Genomic DNA, 16,841 nt, shown 5'->3' with positions numbered 1-16,841 from the left:
ACTATCTTGTCTGGTATTACAGGAGGTCGTGGGTTCCATCTCGACCTTGACGATATCTGCTGCTGTACATATGGAGTTTTCGTGGTAGTGTATAGTGTATTTTTACGCGTGCATGGTGTGGTGTACACATAAAACAGCGTATCGTGTAGTGTATAGTGTACACTACGCGATACACTACACCAGTGGCGTCGCTAGGATTGGTGTCACCCAGTGCGGTGACCCATGTTGTCACCCCTCATGGACCTCTGCCCGCACCAGACCATACAGACTCCTGAGATTTTTGTACCGTTACTCGTACATCGTAATTCCCATATATCACTGAATGCAATGGCAATATTAGTGACGTAAACAACGAGCAACATTAAAATTACACCTTTAAATGACAATATCGCTTTTAATTACTACTTCATTCTCAAAAACGTTATCGATATAGGTTCACAAAAACTAAATGGCGCAATATTGTAGCTAAAACACCAGAAAATCTGACAAAATTCAGCGACTATAGAAACACCAGCAGTGACCGAAACCGGCAGCGCGTGCAGACGAAACCACGTGACTTCGAAGCGTCACTGTGATTGGGTAGTAACGACAGCTCTGACCGGGGCGCATTAGGTTAAAAAGTAAATTAGCATAGAGTTTTAGCCTTTGTAGGTGTATTGTACACGTGTAGAGGTGCTAACTACTCACTGTTCGGTAACCTGCATGGCCACTAGGTATCAAAGGGGCAGTGCAGCGTTACCTCGGTGTAGATAACGGTTAGGGTCAGACGAGGTGAAGTGGGTCGTAGCCACGGTTTGGTAAGAACCAATCAGACAGTTCCACGTGTGAATGTGGGATTGGTTACACCTGGCCACAAACGGGTATAAGGGTGAGTTCTCTCCCTACACGAAGACCGAAGCCCGGGCTGAAGATAGCCAGGACCCTGGACCCGGCTTCCCGGCCCTTCTGAGGGCTAAGGCTCGGCGTATCCAGTGGTCAAGACCCGCCAGGCCAGCGGTGGGTCAGATAGCCTCCCTAGGTCCAAGCCGGAGGACTGTAGGATAGCGGTAGACGTGTAAGTCCCGCCAAGACAGGATGCTGTACCTCCTTAGGTTAGCAAGAGACTTGTGTGTAGGTCCCGCTAAGTCCGGACGCTGTACCTTCTTAGGGTATCGGTTGAGAGGACCGTATACCCCTCTGTGTGTGTTAAGGACTGTGTAAGAGAAGACAATAAACAGAGTGTGCCTCGTAAGAAGTTTACTCGTCATTATACAACACAACACACGTGTGGCGATGTCAATGGGCTGTGTACACTTACCTGCAGGGGCAGGCAGGGTCCAGCAGGGGCAGTCGCTATATCCCCAGCCCCAAAGCAGGAGGGGGCTATGGGGTGTCCTGGGATCCCCCAGAGCCCCCTCTGGAACTCTCTGGAAGGTGGGCGGAGTCAGGGGCTGACGCACCGGTGCTGGGTATAAAAGCCGGACCACGGGAAGGGTCCGGGGCCAGTCCAAGACAGAAGCCAGAAGACCGGCTGGCTAGTGCCCTGGGACCCCCTAGCCCCGCTGCCCTTGTAAGGACCGGGACTCTGTGTGGCTCAGTTGTGAGACCCTGGGATACCCCCGGCCCGATGTCTTTGTGAGGGCCGGGTCCGAGTGGGCCAGTGGTCGGAACCCGCACCTTGGCTGGGTCGGGTCGGTGCAGCCTCCTCTAGGGCACCCGTAGCCGGAGGACCCAGAGTTGTAGCCCCGTGACAGGGCAACGCTTGCCCAGAGGCAGTAACTCCCCAGGCAGTGGTTGGAAGGGCCCATCGCCCTGTGTGAGACTGGGACTGTACTGCCGGGTGTTTATGTTGCATAAAAGTGTCGCCTCCAAGATTTGTCTCTGACTTCCATAAAACCCGCTGCGCGTGTAAGCTGGACTTAGCTATAGAACTGCAGGAATATATTTATTTATTAAAATAATAAATTTATACTGAAACACTGCACAGAAATTGTACAGTCATTTTGGTGTCACCTCCTCTGATGGTGTCACCCTGTGCGGTCCGCACCCCCCGCACCCCCCTAGTGACGCCACTGCACTACACTCCTATGCACTACCCTATACACTAACCCATACACAACCCCTGTTGTGGGTGTGTGATCTTGCTGATCCTAAACGGGCTACGATTTGCTAATGCGTCATAGTCATTGGGAGCGTAATGGGGCGGAAGCTTTACAAACGACAAACATTTGAGAGTGATGCCAGTCTTTATTAACACCGGAGGAATCTGAAGAGCTGTAAAGCTCTTGGTGTGTCACAGATGTCCAGTAGGGGGCACGGTGTCAGAACGTTACAACAAAAACAACACAAGACACAAACACGATAGGACTTTAACAGTATAGGAAAGGTTGATGGTCACTCATCCAGCTGTGGATTGACCAGTGAGGCCTAGTGGAGTCTGTTCAGTCAGGCCTAGTAAAGACCCAAACACCTCTATTATGGCTAGTAAAGCCTGTTTAGTAAGGCCTAGTGAAGCCTGTCCAGTCAGGCGTAGTAAAGCCTGTCCAGTCAGGCCTAGTGAAGCCTGTCCAGTCAGGCCAAGTGAAGCCTGTCCAGTCAGGCCTAGTGAAAAAGCCTGTCCAGTCAGGCCAAGTGAAGCCTGTCCAGTCAGACCTAGTGAAAAAGCCTGTCCAGTCAGGCCTAGTGAAGCCTGTCCAGTCAGGCCTAGTATAAAAGCCTGCCCAGTCAGGCCTAGTGAAGCCTGTCCAGTCAGGCCTAGTGAAAAGCCTGTCCAGTCAGGCCTAGTGAAGCCTGTCCAGTCAGGCCTAGTGAAAAGCCTGTCCAGTCAGGCCTAGTGAAGCCTGTCCAACCAGGCCTAGCAAAGCCTGTCCAGTCAGGCCTAGTGAAGCCTGTCCAGTCAGGCCTAGTGAAGCCTGTCCAGTCAGGCCAAGTGAAGCCTGTCCAGTCAGGCCTAGTGAAAAAGCCTGTCCAGTCAGGCCTAGTGAAGTCTGTCCAGTCAGGCCTAGTGAAGCCTGTCCAGTCAGGCCTAGTGAAAAGCCTGTCCAGTCAGGCCTAGCAAAGCCTGTCCAGTCAGGCCTAGTGAAAACAGCCTGTCCAGTCAGGCGTAGTAAAGCCTGTCCAGTCAGGCCTAGTGAAGCCTGTCCAGTCAGGCCTAGTGAAAAGCCTGTCCAGTCAGGCCTAGTGAAGCCTGTCCAGCCAGGCCTAGCAAAGCTGATGGTCATTCGTCCAACTCATGGGGTACCCCCCCCACCCCTACCCACCGCGCCCGCCCCGGCCTAGAGGCTCGACTCCTCGATGGGGGCGACAAGGAGGAGGAGTGAAGGGGGTGTCGGGGTGGAGAGACGGACAACGACGCCGGGGTCGGAGCAGAAGGGCCTGGCGGTGCCGGTGGTGGGTGGAGGGGCGGTGACGGTGGCGGTGGTGGTGGTGGGTGGAGGGGCGGTGACGGTGGCGGTGGTGGTGGGTGGAGGGGTGGTGACGATAGTGGTGGTGGTGGCGGTGGGTGGAGGGGCGGTGACGGTGGCGGTGGTGGGTGGAGGGGCAGTGGTGGTGGTGGTGGGTGGAGGGGCGGTGACAATAGTGGTGGTGGTGGCGGTGGGTGGAGGGGCGGTGACGGTGGTGACGGTGGCGGTGGGTGGAGGGGCAGTGACGATAGTGGTGGTGGTGGTGGGTGGAGGGGCGGTGATGATAGTGGTGGTGGTGGTGGGTGGAGGGGCGGCTGTGGTGCCACCGCTGCCACCAGGCAGCCCCGGGTCAGTCCGCAGCTGCGCCAGACGCTCCTCCACGCAGTGCGCCGAGAGGCGAGCCTCCGCGTCCTTGTCCCAGCACTCCTCCATGGTGACACACAGCTGGGACAGTCCCTGGGAGTCACGCACCAACATCGTCACCACCACCGCTACCACCACCATCCCCACCAAGCCACCACCACCACCAAGCCACCACCACCACCAAGCCACCACCACCACCAAGCCACCACCACCACCAAGCCACCACCACCAAGCCACCACCACTGCCACCACCACCACCACTGCCACCACCAAGCCACCACCACCAAGCCACCACCACTGCCACCACCACCGCTACCACCACCACGCCACCACCGCCGATAGCGAAAGATCAAAATCAATCACCGATTGACAGACCGGGAGAGACGATGGTAAATGTGACATCAGTCGTGGTCAATCCACTGCTGGATGAGTGACCATCATCAGAGGTTAAAACGCAACTCCAAATACAGCAGCAGACATCGTCAGGGTCTGGATCGAACCCACGGCCTCCTGTAGACCAGGTGAGGTAGTCAACATCTCATAGCCACCGCTGCACCCTAGGAACATTGACCAGGAGGCGCGACAGAGGAGGCTAAGAGAGAAGGGAGACGACATAGAGGGAGGGAGGAGGGGAGGGAAAGAGTGAGTGAGCGAGTGACTCAGTGAGTGAGTGGGTGAGCGAGCGAGTGACTGAGTGAGTGAGGAAGTGAGTGAGCGAGTGAGTGACTGAGTGAGTGAGCGAGTGAGTAAGCAAGTGAGTGACTGAGTGAGCGAGTGAGTGACTAGTGAGTGAGTGACTGAGTGAGTGAACGAGTGAGTAGGAGGGTGAGTGAGTGAGTGACTGAGTGAGTGAGTGGGTGAGTGAGTGACTGAGTGAGTGAGTGAGTAAGCAAGTGAGTGACTCAGTGAGTGAGTGGGTGAGCGAGCGAGTGACTGAGTGAGTGAGGAAGTGAGTGAGCGAGTGAGTGACTGAGTGAGTGAGCGAGTGAGTAAGCAAGTGAGTGACTGAGTGAGCGAGTGAGTGACTAGTGAGTGAGTGACTGAGTGAGTGAACGAGTGAGTAGGAGGGTGAGTGAGTGAGTGACTGAGTGAGTGAGTGGGTGAGTGAGTGACTGAGTGAGTGAGTGAGTAAGCAAGTGAGTGACTGAGTGAGTGAGTGGGTGAGTGAGGGAGTGAGTGGGTGAGGGAGTGAATGAGTGAGCCAGTCAGTGAGTGAGTGACTGAGTAAGAGAGTGAGTGAGGGAGTGAATGACAGAGTAAGTGAGTATTGTGAGCGAGTTAGCGAGCGATTTAGTGAGTGAGTGAGTGAGCGAGTTAGTGAGTGAGTGAGCGAGTTAGTGAGTGAGTGAGCCAGTCAGTGAATGAGTGAGTGAGGGAGTGTGTGAGTGAGCCAGTGAGTGAGTAGGAGAGAGAGTGAGGGAGTGAATGAGAGAGTGAGTGAGTGACTGAGTGAGTGGGTGAGTGAGTGACTGAGTGAGCGAGTTAGTGAGTGAGTGAGGGAGTGTGTGAGTGAGCCAGTGAGTGAGTGACTGAGTGAGTGGGTGAGTGAGTGAGTGAGTGACTGAGTGAGTGAGCGAGTGAGTGAGCGAGTGAGTGAATGACTGAGTGGGTGAGTGAGTGAGGGAGTGACTGAGTAACTGAGTGAGTGAGTGAGCGAGTAGGTGAGTAAGCAGGTGAGTGAGTGAGCTAGTGAGTGAGTGAGAGACTGAGTGACTGAGTGAGTGACTGAGTGAGTGAGCTAGTGAGTGAGTGAGTGACTGAGTGATTGAGTGACTGAGTGACTGAGTGAGTGACTGACTGAGTGACTGAGTGAGTGACTGAGTGATTGAGTGACTGAGTGACTGAGTGAGTGAGTGACTGAGTGACTGAGTGAGTGACTGAGTGAGTGAGCTAGTGAGTGAGTGAGTGAGAGACTGAGTGAGTGACTGAGTGAGATGTCGACCGGGTGCTTGAGCCAGGGCTCCTGGATCGCTGGGCGGCCATTGCCGTGCACCACGATGTGCTGGAGCTCATCCAGCGTGGGGCACTCACCCACCTCGTCCTCAAAGGGAGCGCGGTGCTCACCCAGCACGCCTGGCACAACACACACAGACACACACACAGACACACACACAAACACAACACACACAGACACACAACACAGACACAACACACAGACACACACACACAGACACACACACACAGACACACACAGACACACACACAGACAACAACAACCGCCATTCGCCACTAAGTGGCGGTGACGTCACCACGACGCTTGTGCCAGGCCATGTGCACCTTGAGGCCACGTGAAGTATCGAATGCCCGCCAGCAGGAGGTCACGGGGCAGACCCAGGTGCCACGGGTCGACTGACTGAGATGACTGAGATGACTGGCTGATGCACCACCTGTGCCCCCTACTGTGCCAACCTGCTGTGCTTTAGCCACCCGGCGCTCCGCTCGTTGTTGTGAGCGTCGCTCCTCCGCCCTCCGTTGTTGTTGGAGGGCGACTACCTCCAACTGCCCAGTAGTGTCCTTCACGAGCCTCCTCCACAGAGGCCGATCTTGACACCGCTGGTACCAGTCATCGGCAAGTCCACTCAGCTCCACGTACTCCTGTACCACATCACTCCATCTCTTCTGTAGCCCATGCCGCGCCCGTTTAGCCCCCTTGATCCGGCCGAACAAAAACTGTTTCGGCATGTGGTGGCTGGGCATGCGGGCTACATGGCCCAGCCAACGCAGCCTTGCCTGCCGTAGGAGCTCACCGATGGGATTTTGTCCAGATCTTTCGAGGATTTGTGAGCTCCTCACACAATCCAGCCTGGTTAAACCCAGGATGGATCGTAGGCAGGCCACCCTAAAAGTTTATAACCGGGGGGTCCACGTTTCGCAAGCGTAGAGAAGGGAGGGAATGACCGTGGCCGAGAAGACCTGGAGATGCGGAGTGAGAGACCAGGTAGCTCCATACAGCGTTACGCAACCGATGAAAAGATATTGCCGCTCGACTGATTCGGAGTGAGACCTCTGCTGTTAAACCGGAGCCGGTCATGAGCACACTGCCCAGGTTTGAGAAACTCTCCACTCTCTCCACAACTGCCCCGTCACCAATTGGGAGTTGTGGGGGTGGATTGACCGATGGTACAAAATACCCAGGCAGGTGCTTAGTTTTGGTGGGGCTGATGGTAAGGTCCTACCTCTTAATGGCAAGCTCCAGGTTCAGCAGCAGCGCCTCCAACTCCTCCTCTGAGTGAGCAACTATCACCAGATCGTCGGCATACGTAACATTGTTGAGCAATAGGGAGCCATCCCTTGACCGCACCCGGGCATCGATCAGCCTCCCATTATATCTGTACCCGATGGAAATTCCACCGGTACAGCTATTGAAGGGCTCATGAACTACGTGGTCAAAATAGATGTTAAATTATGTGGGAGCCAGAGGACATCCCTGTCGCACCCCAAGGTGTACAGCGAATGGCTCCGACTCCCAGCCACGTAGTTTTACCCGGGCCCGCTCATCATCATGAAGGTCCTTAATGATTGTGAGCAGAGGGTCAGGTACTCCAAAAGCACGAAGAACAACCCAGAGCCCAGGCCTACTGATGGTATCATAGGCCTTGACCAGGTCAATAAAGCAGAGATGTAGGTCTTGTTGGAATTCCCTACACCTCTGCTGTAGCAGACAGACGTAAAATATGGCATCAGTGCAGGACCGCCCTTTCCTGAAACCGCATTGGGGCTCCGCAAGCCTCTCCTCAGCGTGCCTGGCAAGGCGATGTCGAATAATCCTTGCCAGGACCTTTCCCGGCACACTGAGGAGTGAGATGCCCCTGTAGTTGTTCCAGTCTGTGTGGTCCGCCTTCTTAAAGAGGGGGACCACCAGAGCATCCTTCCAATCCTGCGGAACCCATCCAGTGGTCCAGACTGTTGTTATGATGTCATGTAGGGCAGTTTGTGCACAAACGCCACCCTCCCTCAGCATTTCGCTTGGGAGATCATCTCTGCCCGGTTCCTTTCCTGGTCTCAGACTCTGGATCGCCTTCAGTACTTCTGCAACAGATGGCACCTCAGCCAGCCACTCACAGGGGGTGACTTCTTCCTCCAATATTTGAGGCACCGCAGCCTCGCCAGGGTCATCCCCACTTTGTCCCATGTTCTTTTCCTGGGTGAGGGATTTCCCCTCCCCTAGGACCTCACAGAAATGCTCAACAAATCTGCAAACCTGTTCCTGGGGGTCAGAGATTGGATCACCGTTCTTTCCCTTAATGATGGTATTACACACACACACAGACACACAGAAACACACACACACAAAGACACACGCACAGACACACGCACAGACACACACACAGACACACGCACACACCACACACACACAGACACACGCACACACCACACACACACAGACACACGCACAGACACACACACACAGACACACACAGAAACACACACACACAGACCCACACACAGACACACGCACAGACACACGCACAGACACATACACACACAGACACAGAAAAAGATACACACACACCACACACACAGACACACGCACAGACCCACACACAGACACACGCACAGACACACGCACAGACACACGCACAGACACACGCACAGACCGACACACAGACACACGCACAGACCCACACACAGACACACGCACAGACACACCCACACATAGATCCCCCCCACACACATCACGTGGTGTCGGCACCGTGGTATCGGGGTGGGCGGGGTCGGCCAGCACCACGCCCCGGCGGCCTTTGTCTCCCCCGGGGCCACGCTGCCTCCGCCACCGCCACTCACCGCCACCGGCCGTGCAGCGTGTGGCGATCTCCCACAGAACCAGCCCCAGGGCGTAGACGTCGATGCGAAGGAAGGCGTCGCGCCGCAAGCAGACGGCGCCCTCCAGCAGCTCGGGGGCCATGTAGCAGAGAGTGCCGACCTGCAGGGCGCGACGCTCGGGTTTCACGTTCGGCGCGACGCTCTCCGGTCTCTTGGCGGGTAACGAACGGCGGCGGCGTCCGACGCTCGGCGTCTCCGACGAGCAAGCGGCGACGGCGTTTACCCGCGGGATGTCGCCGAGCGGGCGGCCCGGCTGGAGTTTGAGCGCCAGGCCGAAGTCGGCGATGACGGCCGACAGATCGCTCCTCAGCAGCACGTTGTTGCTCTTCAAGTCGCTGTGGGTAGAGATAAACGGGGGGGGGGGGGGTGGGGGTATTGGGGTGATATAATAACAAAAAGAGTTTAAAGATTAGATTAGTTTTTAGTTTTCTCTCATCGCGTTCGAGCGGTCGAAGGGTCAGAGAGAGCAGCGTGAGCAGCAAGCGGAGTCTGAACCCAAGGTTGGCAGGGCCCCCCCCCCCACCCACTCCGCCACCCACGGTGATCCGTGGGCGGCCTGCTACTGACATACCGATGGGCGATGGCCGGCTTGCCTCCATGAACGTGGTGGTGCAGATGGGCGAGGCCGCATGCCAACGTCTCGCCAATGTGGCACAGCTCGGCCCACGACAACGTGGAGCACTTGAGGTGATCGGACAGGGAGCCCTGGGGTGATGAGAGGGGAGCAGCAGCAGTGGTGGTGGTAGTGGTGGTGATAGTAGTGGTAATGGTGGTGGCAGTGGTGGTAGTGGTGATGGCAGTGGTAGTGGTGGTGGCAGTGGTGGTAGTGGTGATGGTGTTGATGGTGGTGATAGTGGTGGTGGTGGTGATAGTAGTGGTAGTGGTGATAGTAGTGGTAGTGGTGGCGGCAGTAGTGGTGATAGTGGTGATGGCGGTGATAGTGGTGGTGGTGGTAGTGGTGGTGGTAGTAGTGGTGGTGGTAGTGGTGGTGGTGGTGATAGTAGTGGTTGTAGTGGTGATAGTAGTGGTAATGGTGGTAGTGGTGATGGTGGTGGTAGTAGTGGTAGTAGTGGTGGTGATGGTGGTGGTAGTGGTGGTGGTAGTAGTAGTAGTGGTTATAGTAGTGGTGGTAGTAGTGGTAGTGGTTATAGTAGTGGTGGTTGCAGTGGTAGTAGTAGTGTAAGTCTTTGGATGAGTAGTCTATGGGTCTCTATGTGAGTAGTCTATGAGTCTCTGTGTGTTGCTCTTTTCCTCGCACTTTCTGTTTATAGGTGGCGTTGTATCGCCACTTTGGAAGGGTCTAGCCAGAGATCAATCGATCTAATTTTTGGTCCGCGTTTTGGGCAACTGAGAAAATGGGAGACGTCTTCTGGCGTTGCTTGGCACAAAGGGCAGCAGCAGTTTGGGACGTTTGGGTCGATTCGATGTTGGTATTCGGCTAGCACGGAGCAGCAGTCACCTGAACGGAGTCGAGCCGGTCTTGTGCGAGTTGCCCGGGTCTGGGGATTATTCATCGTCTGCTATGGGTGGGGGCCAACCCCCTAGCACGACATTGGGGGCTTGTAGGCGTTCAGGCGGTGCACGGTGGTGGCGGTGCACAAGTGGTTCTACATTGATTTGGTGGTGCTATTTGGTGGAAGAGCGTTTAAAATTTATTGCACGTTGGTGGAGCTGAAGTAAAGGAAGGTGGATTTCATTTCCCTAGCAGGTGCAGGGGGGGGCTCTGAGTAGCTTTGTGCAAGGATGCGTTGTCGAGTGGCATGATGCCGGATATTGATCGGTGAGAAGCTTGCAGTGTTCTTGAATCGGAAGAACTTTGGTTTCTTGGTGGAGATGGTCAATGGGCGCCACGAGGTGGCATCCTGTAGCTAGGCGAAGTGCCTGGTTTTTTGAGGTTTGGAGCTTTTGGTAACCTGTAGAGGAGTGGTTTGGGCACCAAATGGGACTGGCGTAATTGATGATGGGACGTCCAATGGCTTTGTGGGTTAGGAGTAAAGTCTCCTTTTGTTGACCCCAAGATGTGCCGGCTAAGGCTCGTAAGATGTTATTTCGTTTGTTAACCTTTGCATGGACGTTTCTGCCGTGTTGAGCGAAGCTAAACATAGTGTCAAAGGTTACACCTAGAATTTTGGGGGTTTTTGCTAGTGGGAGGCGTTGGTTGTAGCAACCCGCCGGGGTGGTGTGCTTGGTGGTGGTTGCGATGATGCTTATGAAAATATTTTCAGAGTTATGTGCGGATGTGTGGATATGGTTGATGTTGTCGGCGAATAATGCTTCTGATTCTGAAGTAAAAAGTGGCCAGTTGGTTTTTTTAAAAGTTGTAATACAAGCGATGTTCAGGAGTTTGTGAAGGCTTGGCGGCATTGAGGGTCAACACAATTGGTAGGTAGAAGGATCCAAGGGCCCTAAAGACTTACCAGCCGGTTGACGACAGGAGGTTTCCTGATGCTATTGAGATATCTGGTGAGGATGAAGGGCCAGATAATGGAACTCTGGTTTGATTTTCACCGAGTACCCCATAGGGGGAGCCGTTCAAGATATTTTACCCTTTTATCTGGCAACAAACCTGACACATTTTTGACAAGGAGTCACGTTTGCTTTGACCACAATACCTGCGGTCAGAATGCAAACAAAAAACACAGAACTCTGATAATGTATTGGCACTGTACTTGAAATTGATTGGTCCACACCCGAGACAGTTTTCCTTAGAGCCCTCGTCTAACATGGGTGTTGGACCGCAGGTATTGTGGTCAATGCAAACATGACTCCTTGTAAAAAAAAGGTGTCAGTTTGTTGCCAGATATAAGGGTAAAAACCAATTATCATATTTTGCTACTGGCAAAGGAGGTTCCAATGGTGTAAATTGAGTCGTTGTTTGGTAAAAGTCGATTTATCTTGAACTGATAGTTACGAGGGCAAGAACTGGTCGGTTGGGGTGTAGACGTTGATCACAGTGAGTGGGCCGAGATGGGATTTGATACGGACGCTTAAGACTTCTGTGGTGATATCGGAAGGAGGCATTGGGATTTTAATTTCTTCAAATTGAATGCTGTTATGGTCGGTCTCGACGGAGGAAAGTGAAATTTTGAAATTTGGGCGGTCTCTGGGAATCAATCCGCCATCTTCAAGCCTGGGTCCTCGGTCTCCGGTCTTCGCGCGCGTGGACCAGGCAGCGTGTTCGCTGTCCTGGTCCGACTCAGTAATTATCCCGTCCAGCGTGTAGATCAGGGGTCGGGAACCTTTTTGACTAAGAGAGCCATGAAAGCAAAAAATTTGGAAATTTATTTCAGTGAGAGCCACATAATATATTTTAAAAGTGAATTCAACTAAATGTCAGTATAATAAGCCTCTGAATTTATTCTTTTAAATAATGTTGTTATAACACTCACCATTAATGCGACTTCTGGTGCTGCATGGATTTGCTGATGTCTTTGTAGTCGGGTTGGTACTTGGTGAGGTTAAGCTTCATGCAAGCGTTGAGGCTTTCATCCGTTAAACGTGATCGTAGGTTGGACTTGATGTTTTTAAGATGTGAGAATGACTGCTCACATGCATACGTAGATCCAAACATGGTCAATACAGCAATACTCACACGCTGCAGTGTGTGGTATGTGACAGGAAGCGCGTTCCAAGTTTTGAGAATCAGCTGGTCTTCGGGTTGGAGTTTTTTCATTTCTGTCCACATGTGCTTGCTCGCCAACTCCGCTTTCTGTCGTGTGATTCTTTCCAAATCTTCATTCAGTGACTTGAACTTATTCACCCACATGTCTGAGGCCTTCAGGTCAGCCACTTCTGCTTCAAAATCTCTGACGGAGACACCAGGGATGTAATTCAGGTCGGCTGTGTTCAGTGAACACTCGTTTGGATGGGTGATGAACTTAAAAAGACGAGTGTGCTCACGAAATTCTCCAAAGCGTGCTTTGAAGGACTGTAGGAGACTGGATGTGCAGCCAGCTAGCTGGTGGAGATCAAGGTTTTGAATGGGCTCACTTGCTGTGCATGCATCTTTAAATTGGCTCAGTTTTTCAAAATGTAGTAAACGACCTGTTTCAAGATCCGTGATGAAAAGCTCCAGCTTGTTTTCAAAAGCAAATACAGCTTGTTGAAGGGATAACACTGTATTTCCAATGCCTTGCATTTTCACGTTGAGCTGGTTCAGATGTTCAGTCAGATCTACGAGATAGTAAAACTTGAGGAGCCACTCGGTGTCGGCTAGCTCAGGATGCCCGACGCCTTTCATTTCAAGGAAAGTCCGGATTTCGTTCAGGCAAGCCGCAAAACGGCTAAGCACCTTCCCTCTTGACAACCAACGCACATTGCTGTGCAAAAGCAGACCAGGATAGTTATTTACAACTTCATCCAGCAGTGTTTTAAACTGGCGATCATTTAAGGCTCGGGCAACAATAAAGTTGATCACACGAATGACCAGCGACATCACTTCGCCAAACTGCCTGTCACACATCTGAGCACAAAGTGCCTCCTGGTGTATAATGCAATGGAAACTTAGGATGGGTCTATTTTCATGTTCACGGAGAAGCGCCACAAATCCTTTGTTTTTCCCCACCATACACGGAGAACCATCAGTACACACTGAGAGAAGTTTATCCATAGGTAGACTTTTTTCTTGAGCAAACTCCATGAAAGACTTGAATAAATCCTCACCTCTTGTGGACCCTTTTAATGGCAGAACAGCAAGACTTTCTTCGCGCAGTGTGTCACCAACAGCATATCTTGCAATCACGCTGAACTGCGACAAATGGCTCACGTCTGTTGACTCATCCAAAGCCAGAGAAAAGAACGGCGCTGCATTTATGTCCTTCACTTGCGTTTCCTCCACTTTGTTTGCCATCACGATGGTACGATCATGAACAGTTCTTGCCGACAGAGGCATGTCTTGTATCCGTTTGATTATCTTGTCTTTGTTCGGAAGATCATCAAAAAGTTCATTGGCTACATCCAGCATGAACGTTTTAGCATACTCGCCATCTGTGAATGGTTTTCCGTTCCTCACTATTGCTAAAGAACCAGCAAAGCTAGCCGAATTATAGTCACCTTGCCGGGTCCATACGCGGAGTTGCTGCTGGCTAGCTTGCACCCTGCTCAGAAGCTCTTGGCACGCTTTCTTTCTGCTGTCTCCCGCAGGGTATTTTGATGCAAAGGTAGCGTGGCGCGTGTCGAAGTGCCGCTTTACATTCGACCGTTTCAACGATGTAATTTTGTCATTGCAAATTAGACACACCGCAGAACCCGCTCTCTCCACAAAGGCGAATTCTTCGGTCCATTCGTCCTGAAATGTACGATACTCGTCGTCTTTTTTTCTTTTCGCCATCTTCTTCGTCGAAGGGTTAGCTTTGAACTAATGACCGAGCAGACGCAGTCTCAGACTGATTCAAAAGGGGGCGTTTACCTGTTTTACCCAGCAACGGCAAACGTAGGCCAGTATCATCCAATTAAAATAATGGACAATTGCTCCTGCAGCCCTGAACAGGACATGCGCAGTGAAAAATCGATGGATGGATTAAAACAAGTGAGAATATTTTGTTTTATCTGCGAGCCATATGCAATCATCAAAAGAGCCACATCTGGCTCGCGAGCCATAGGTTCTCGACCCCTGGTGTAGATAGTCAGCCGTGGTGGTCACCACCCTAAGTATATATTCAGCCATGGTGGCCACCACCCTAAGTATATAGTCATCTGTGGTGATCACCATCCTAAGTATATAGTCAGCTGTGGTGGTCACCATCCTAAGTATATAGTCAGCTGTGGTGGTCACCATCCTAAGTATATAGTCATCTGTGGTGATCACCATCCTAAGTATATAGTCATCTGTGGTGATCACCATCCTAAGTATATAGTCATCTGTGGTGGTCACCATCCTAAGTATATAGTCATCTGTGGTGATCACCACCCTAAGTATATAGTCATCTGTGGTGGTCACCATCCTAAGTATATAGTCATCCGTGGTGGTCACCACCCTAAGTATATAGTCATATGTGGTGGTCACCATCCTAAGTATATAGTCATCTGTGGTGGTCACCATCCTAAGTATATAGTCAGCTGTGGTGGTCACCATCCTAAGTATATAGTCAGCTGTGGTGGTCACCACCCTAAGTATATAGTCAGCTGTGGTGGTCACCATCCTAAGTATATAGTCATCTGTGGTGGTCACCATCCTAAGTCATTATCCTGTGAATGTTAACCTGTGGTAATAAACATGTTGCCTCCAAGATCAAGTGTGCACCTCGGTTAAACGCACTACATGTGTGTTTTTGTGCGTGTGTGTTTGTGTGAGTAGTCTATGAGTCTCTACGTGAGTAGTCTATGAGTCTCTGCATGGTGAGTGAGTCTATGAACCCGCTCGTGGAAGGCGGTGATGATCCACAGCTCGGCTTCGGCGTTCCCTTCCCGCCTCTCCGCGCCGATGAACTCCAGCAGGTTGCGGTGACTCAGGCCGGGCGTGCCGAAAATATCCACCTCGTTCTGCCACAGCCGTTGGTTCTGCTGAGCGTCTCGGACGAAGACAATGCCGATGACGACGGCGGGGAGAAGAGGAGGAGGGAGCAAACGCGTGAAGTTACCCAGTCCGAGGTCACGTCCAGAGGCGCAGAAGTCTCGCGGGGGGAAGCAGAAATGCACGCGGAGACGTGGGGTGACACACGTGGCGAGATCCGCAGACACACGCAGACACACGGGAGACACGCGGAGAAATGGAGACATATGGAGACGCATGGAAACACACGCAGACACACGCAGTGCGTTTCTGTGGGTCTCTGGGTTTCTGTGAATCTCTGAGTATGGGTCTCTGTGGGTCTCTATGGGTCACTGTGGGTCTCTAAGGGTCGTCTCTGTGGGTTGCTGTGAGTCTCTATGGGTCTCTATGGGTCACTGTGGGTTTCTGTGGGTTGCTGTGGGTCTCTGTGGGTTGCTGTGGGTCTCTATGGGTCTCGATGGGTCTCTGTTGGTTGCTGTTAAGTCTCTATGAGTATGGGTCTCTGTGGGTATTTATGGGTCTCTCTGAGTATGGGTCTCTATGGGTCCACTGTGGGTCTCTGTGGGTCTCTGTGGGTTGCTGTGAGTCTCTATGGGTCTCTATGGGTCACTGTGGGTCTCTGTGGGTTGCTGTGGGTCTCTGTGGGTCGCTGTGGGTCTCTCTGAGTATGGGTCTCTTTGGGTCTCTATGGGTCACTGTAGGTCTCTGTGGGTTGCTGTGGGTCTCTGTGGGTTGCTGTGGGTCGCTGTGGGTCTCTCTGAGTATGGGTCTCTATGGGTCTCTATGGGTCATTGTAGGTCTCTATGGGTCACTGTGGGTTTCTGTGGGTTGCTGTGGGTCTCTGTGGGTCCCTGTGGGTCTCTCTGAGTGTGGGTCTCTTTGGGTCTCTATGGGTCACTGTAGGTCTCTGTGGGCCTCCGCCAGTCTGTAGAAACACGTGTCGTGTAGGGTCTGTGTGTGTGTGTGTGGGGTCTCACCACGGGCTGGACAATCTTCACCGCAACGATTTCAGACAGGAGCTGAGCGCGCCAGACGCAGCCGAAGCGACCGCCGCCCCTAAACTCCAGCAGGCGCACCGGCCGCAGCAGCAGCGCCGTCAGGCTCACCGCCTCCTGTTGGCGAAGTGGACCGTCAGCCACCCTTGCTGCCGTTAACGGCAGAGACCCCCCGTCGCGTAGCCTCGACAGACCGGCAGGGCAAGTGACTACACTATACACTACTATACACTACACTTTACACTACATTATACACTACACTATACACTACACTATACACTACACCATTCACTACACTACTATACACTACACTACTATACACTACACCATACACTACTATACACTACACTATGCACTACACTATACACTACACCATACACTACACCATACACTACACTATACACAAGATATACAACACTATACACTACCATACTATACACTGCACTATACACTCAAGTTTACACGATACACTGCACTATATTCCAGACTACACTATACACTACACTATCCACCACTTCACTATACACCACTACACTATACACTACTATGCACTACACTGTCCACTACACAACTATACGCTACACTATACACTATTATACACTACACTATTATACACTACACTATACACTACTATACATGACACTCTGCACTACACTATATACTAGTAATGAATTGGCCACGTCTTGTTTACGTGACACTAACCTTACTGATTGGCCGTGTCGGGTGGTGGTTGTTTTAACGAAACAACGTTTTTATTTGACTCAAAACAATTCTCTTTTCTGGAGG

The 16,841-nt window shown here is 52.3% G+C and overlaps 1 protein-coding gene across 1 annotated transcript in view; it reads right to left on the bottom strand.

Annotated features, from left to right (window-relative positions):
* Window positions 1-2,206: 2,206 nt before the first annotated feature.
* The window catches only part of LOC142905342 (activin receptor type-2B-like), a 33,470-nt gene continuing 18,835 nt past the window's right edge, over window positions 2,207-16,841 (bottom strand). The window contains exons 5-11 of the mRNA XM_076061100.1: window positions 16,038-16,172; window positions 14,925-15,071; window positions 9,142-9,275; window positions 8,794-8,905; window positions 8,532-8,670; window positions 5,689-5,819; window positions 2,207-3,839 (exon numbers count right to left, since the gene is read on the bottom strand). Of these exons, the coding sequence (XP_075917215.1) occupies window positions 3,255-3,839; window positions 5,689-5,819; window positions 8,532-8,670; window positions 8,794-8,905; window positions 9,142-9,275; window positions 14,925-15,071; window positions 16,038-16,172 (1,383 nt within the window). The 3' untranslated portion in view covers window positions 2,207-3,254. The remainder of the gene's footprint in view (window positions 3,840-5,688; window positions 5,820-8,531; window positions 8,671-8,793; window positions 8,906-9,141; window positions 9,276-14,924; window positions 15,072-16,037; window positions 16,173-16,841) is intronic.

The sequence above is a fragment of the Petromyzon marinus genome, unplaced genomic scaffold, assembly GCF_048934315.1.
Source record: "Petromyzon marinus isolate PM22_M1 ecotype Great Lakes invasive population unplaced genomic scaffold, UKy_Petmar_22M1.pri1.0 PM_G_Scaffold_27, whole genome shotgun sequence".
Lineage (NCBI taxonomy): Eukaryota > Metazoa > Chordata > Hyperoartia > Petromyzontiformes > Petromyzontidae > Petromyzon > Petromyzon marinus.
This window is presented reverse-complemented; position numbering and strand designations above follow the sequence as displayed.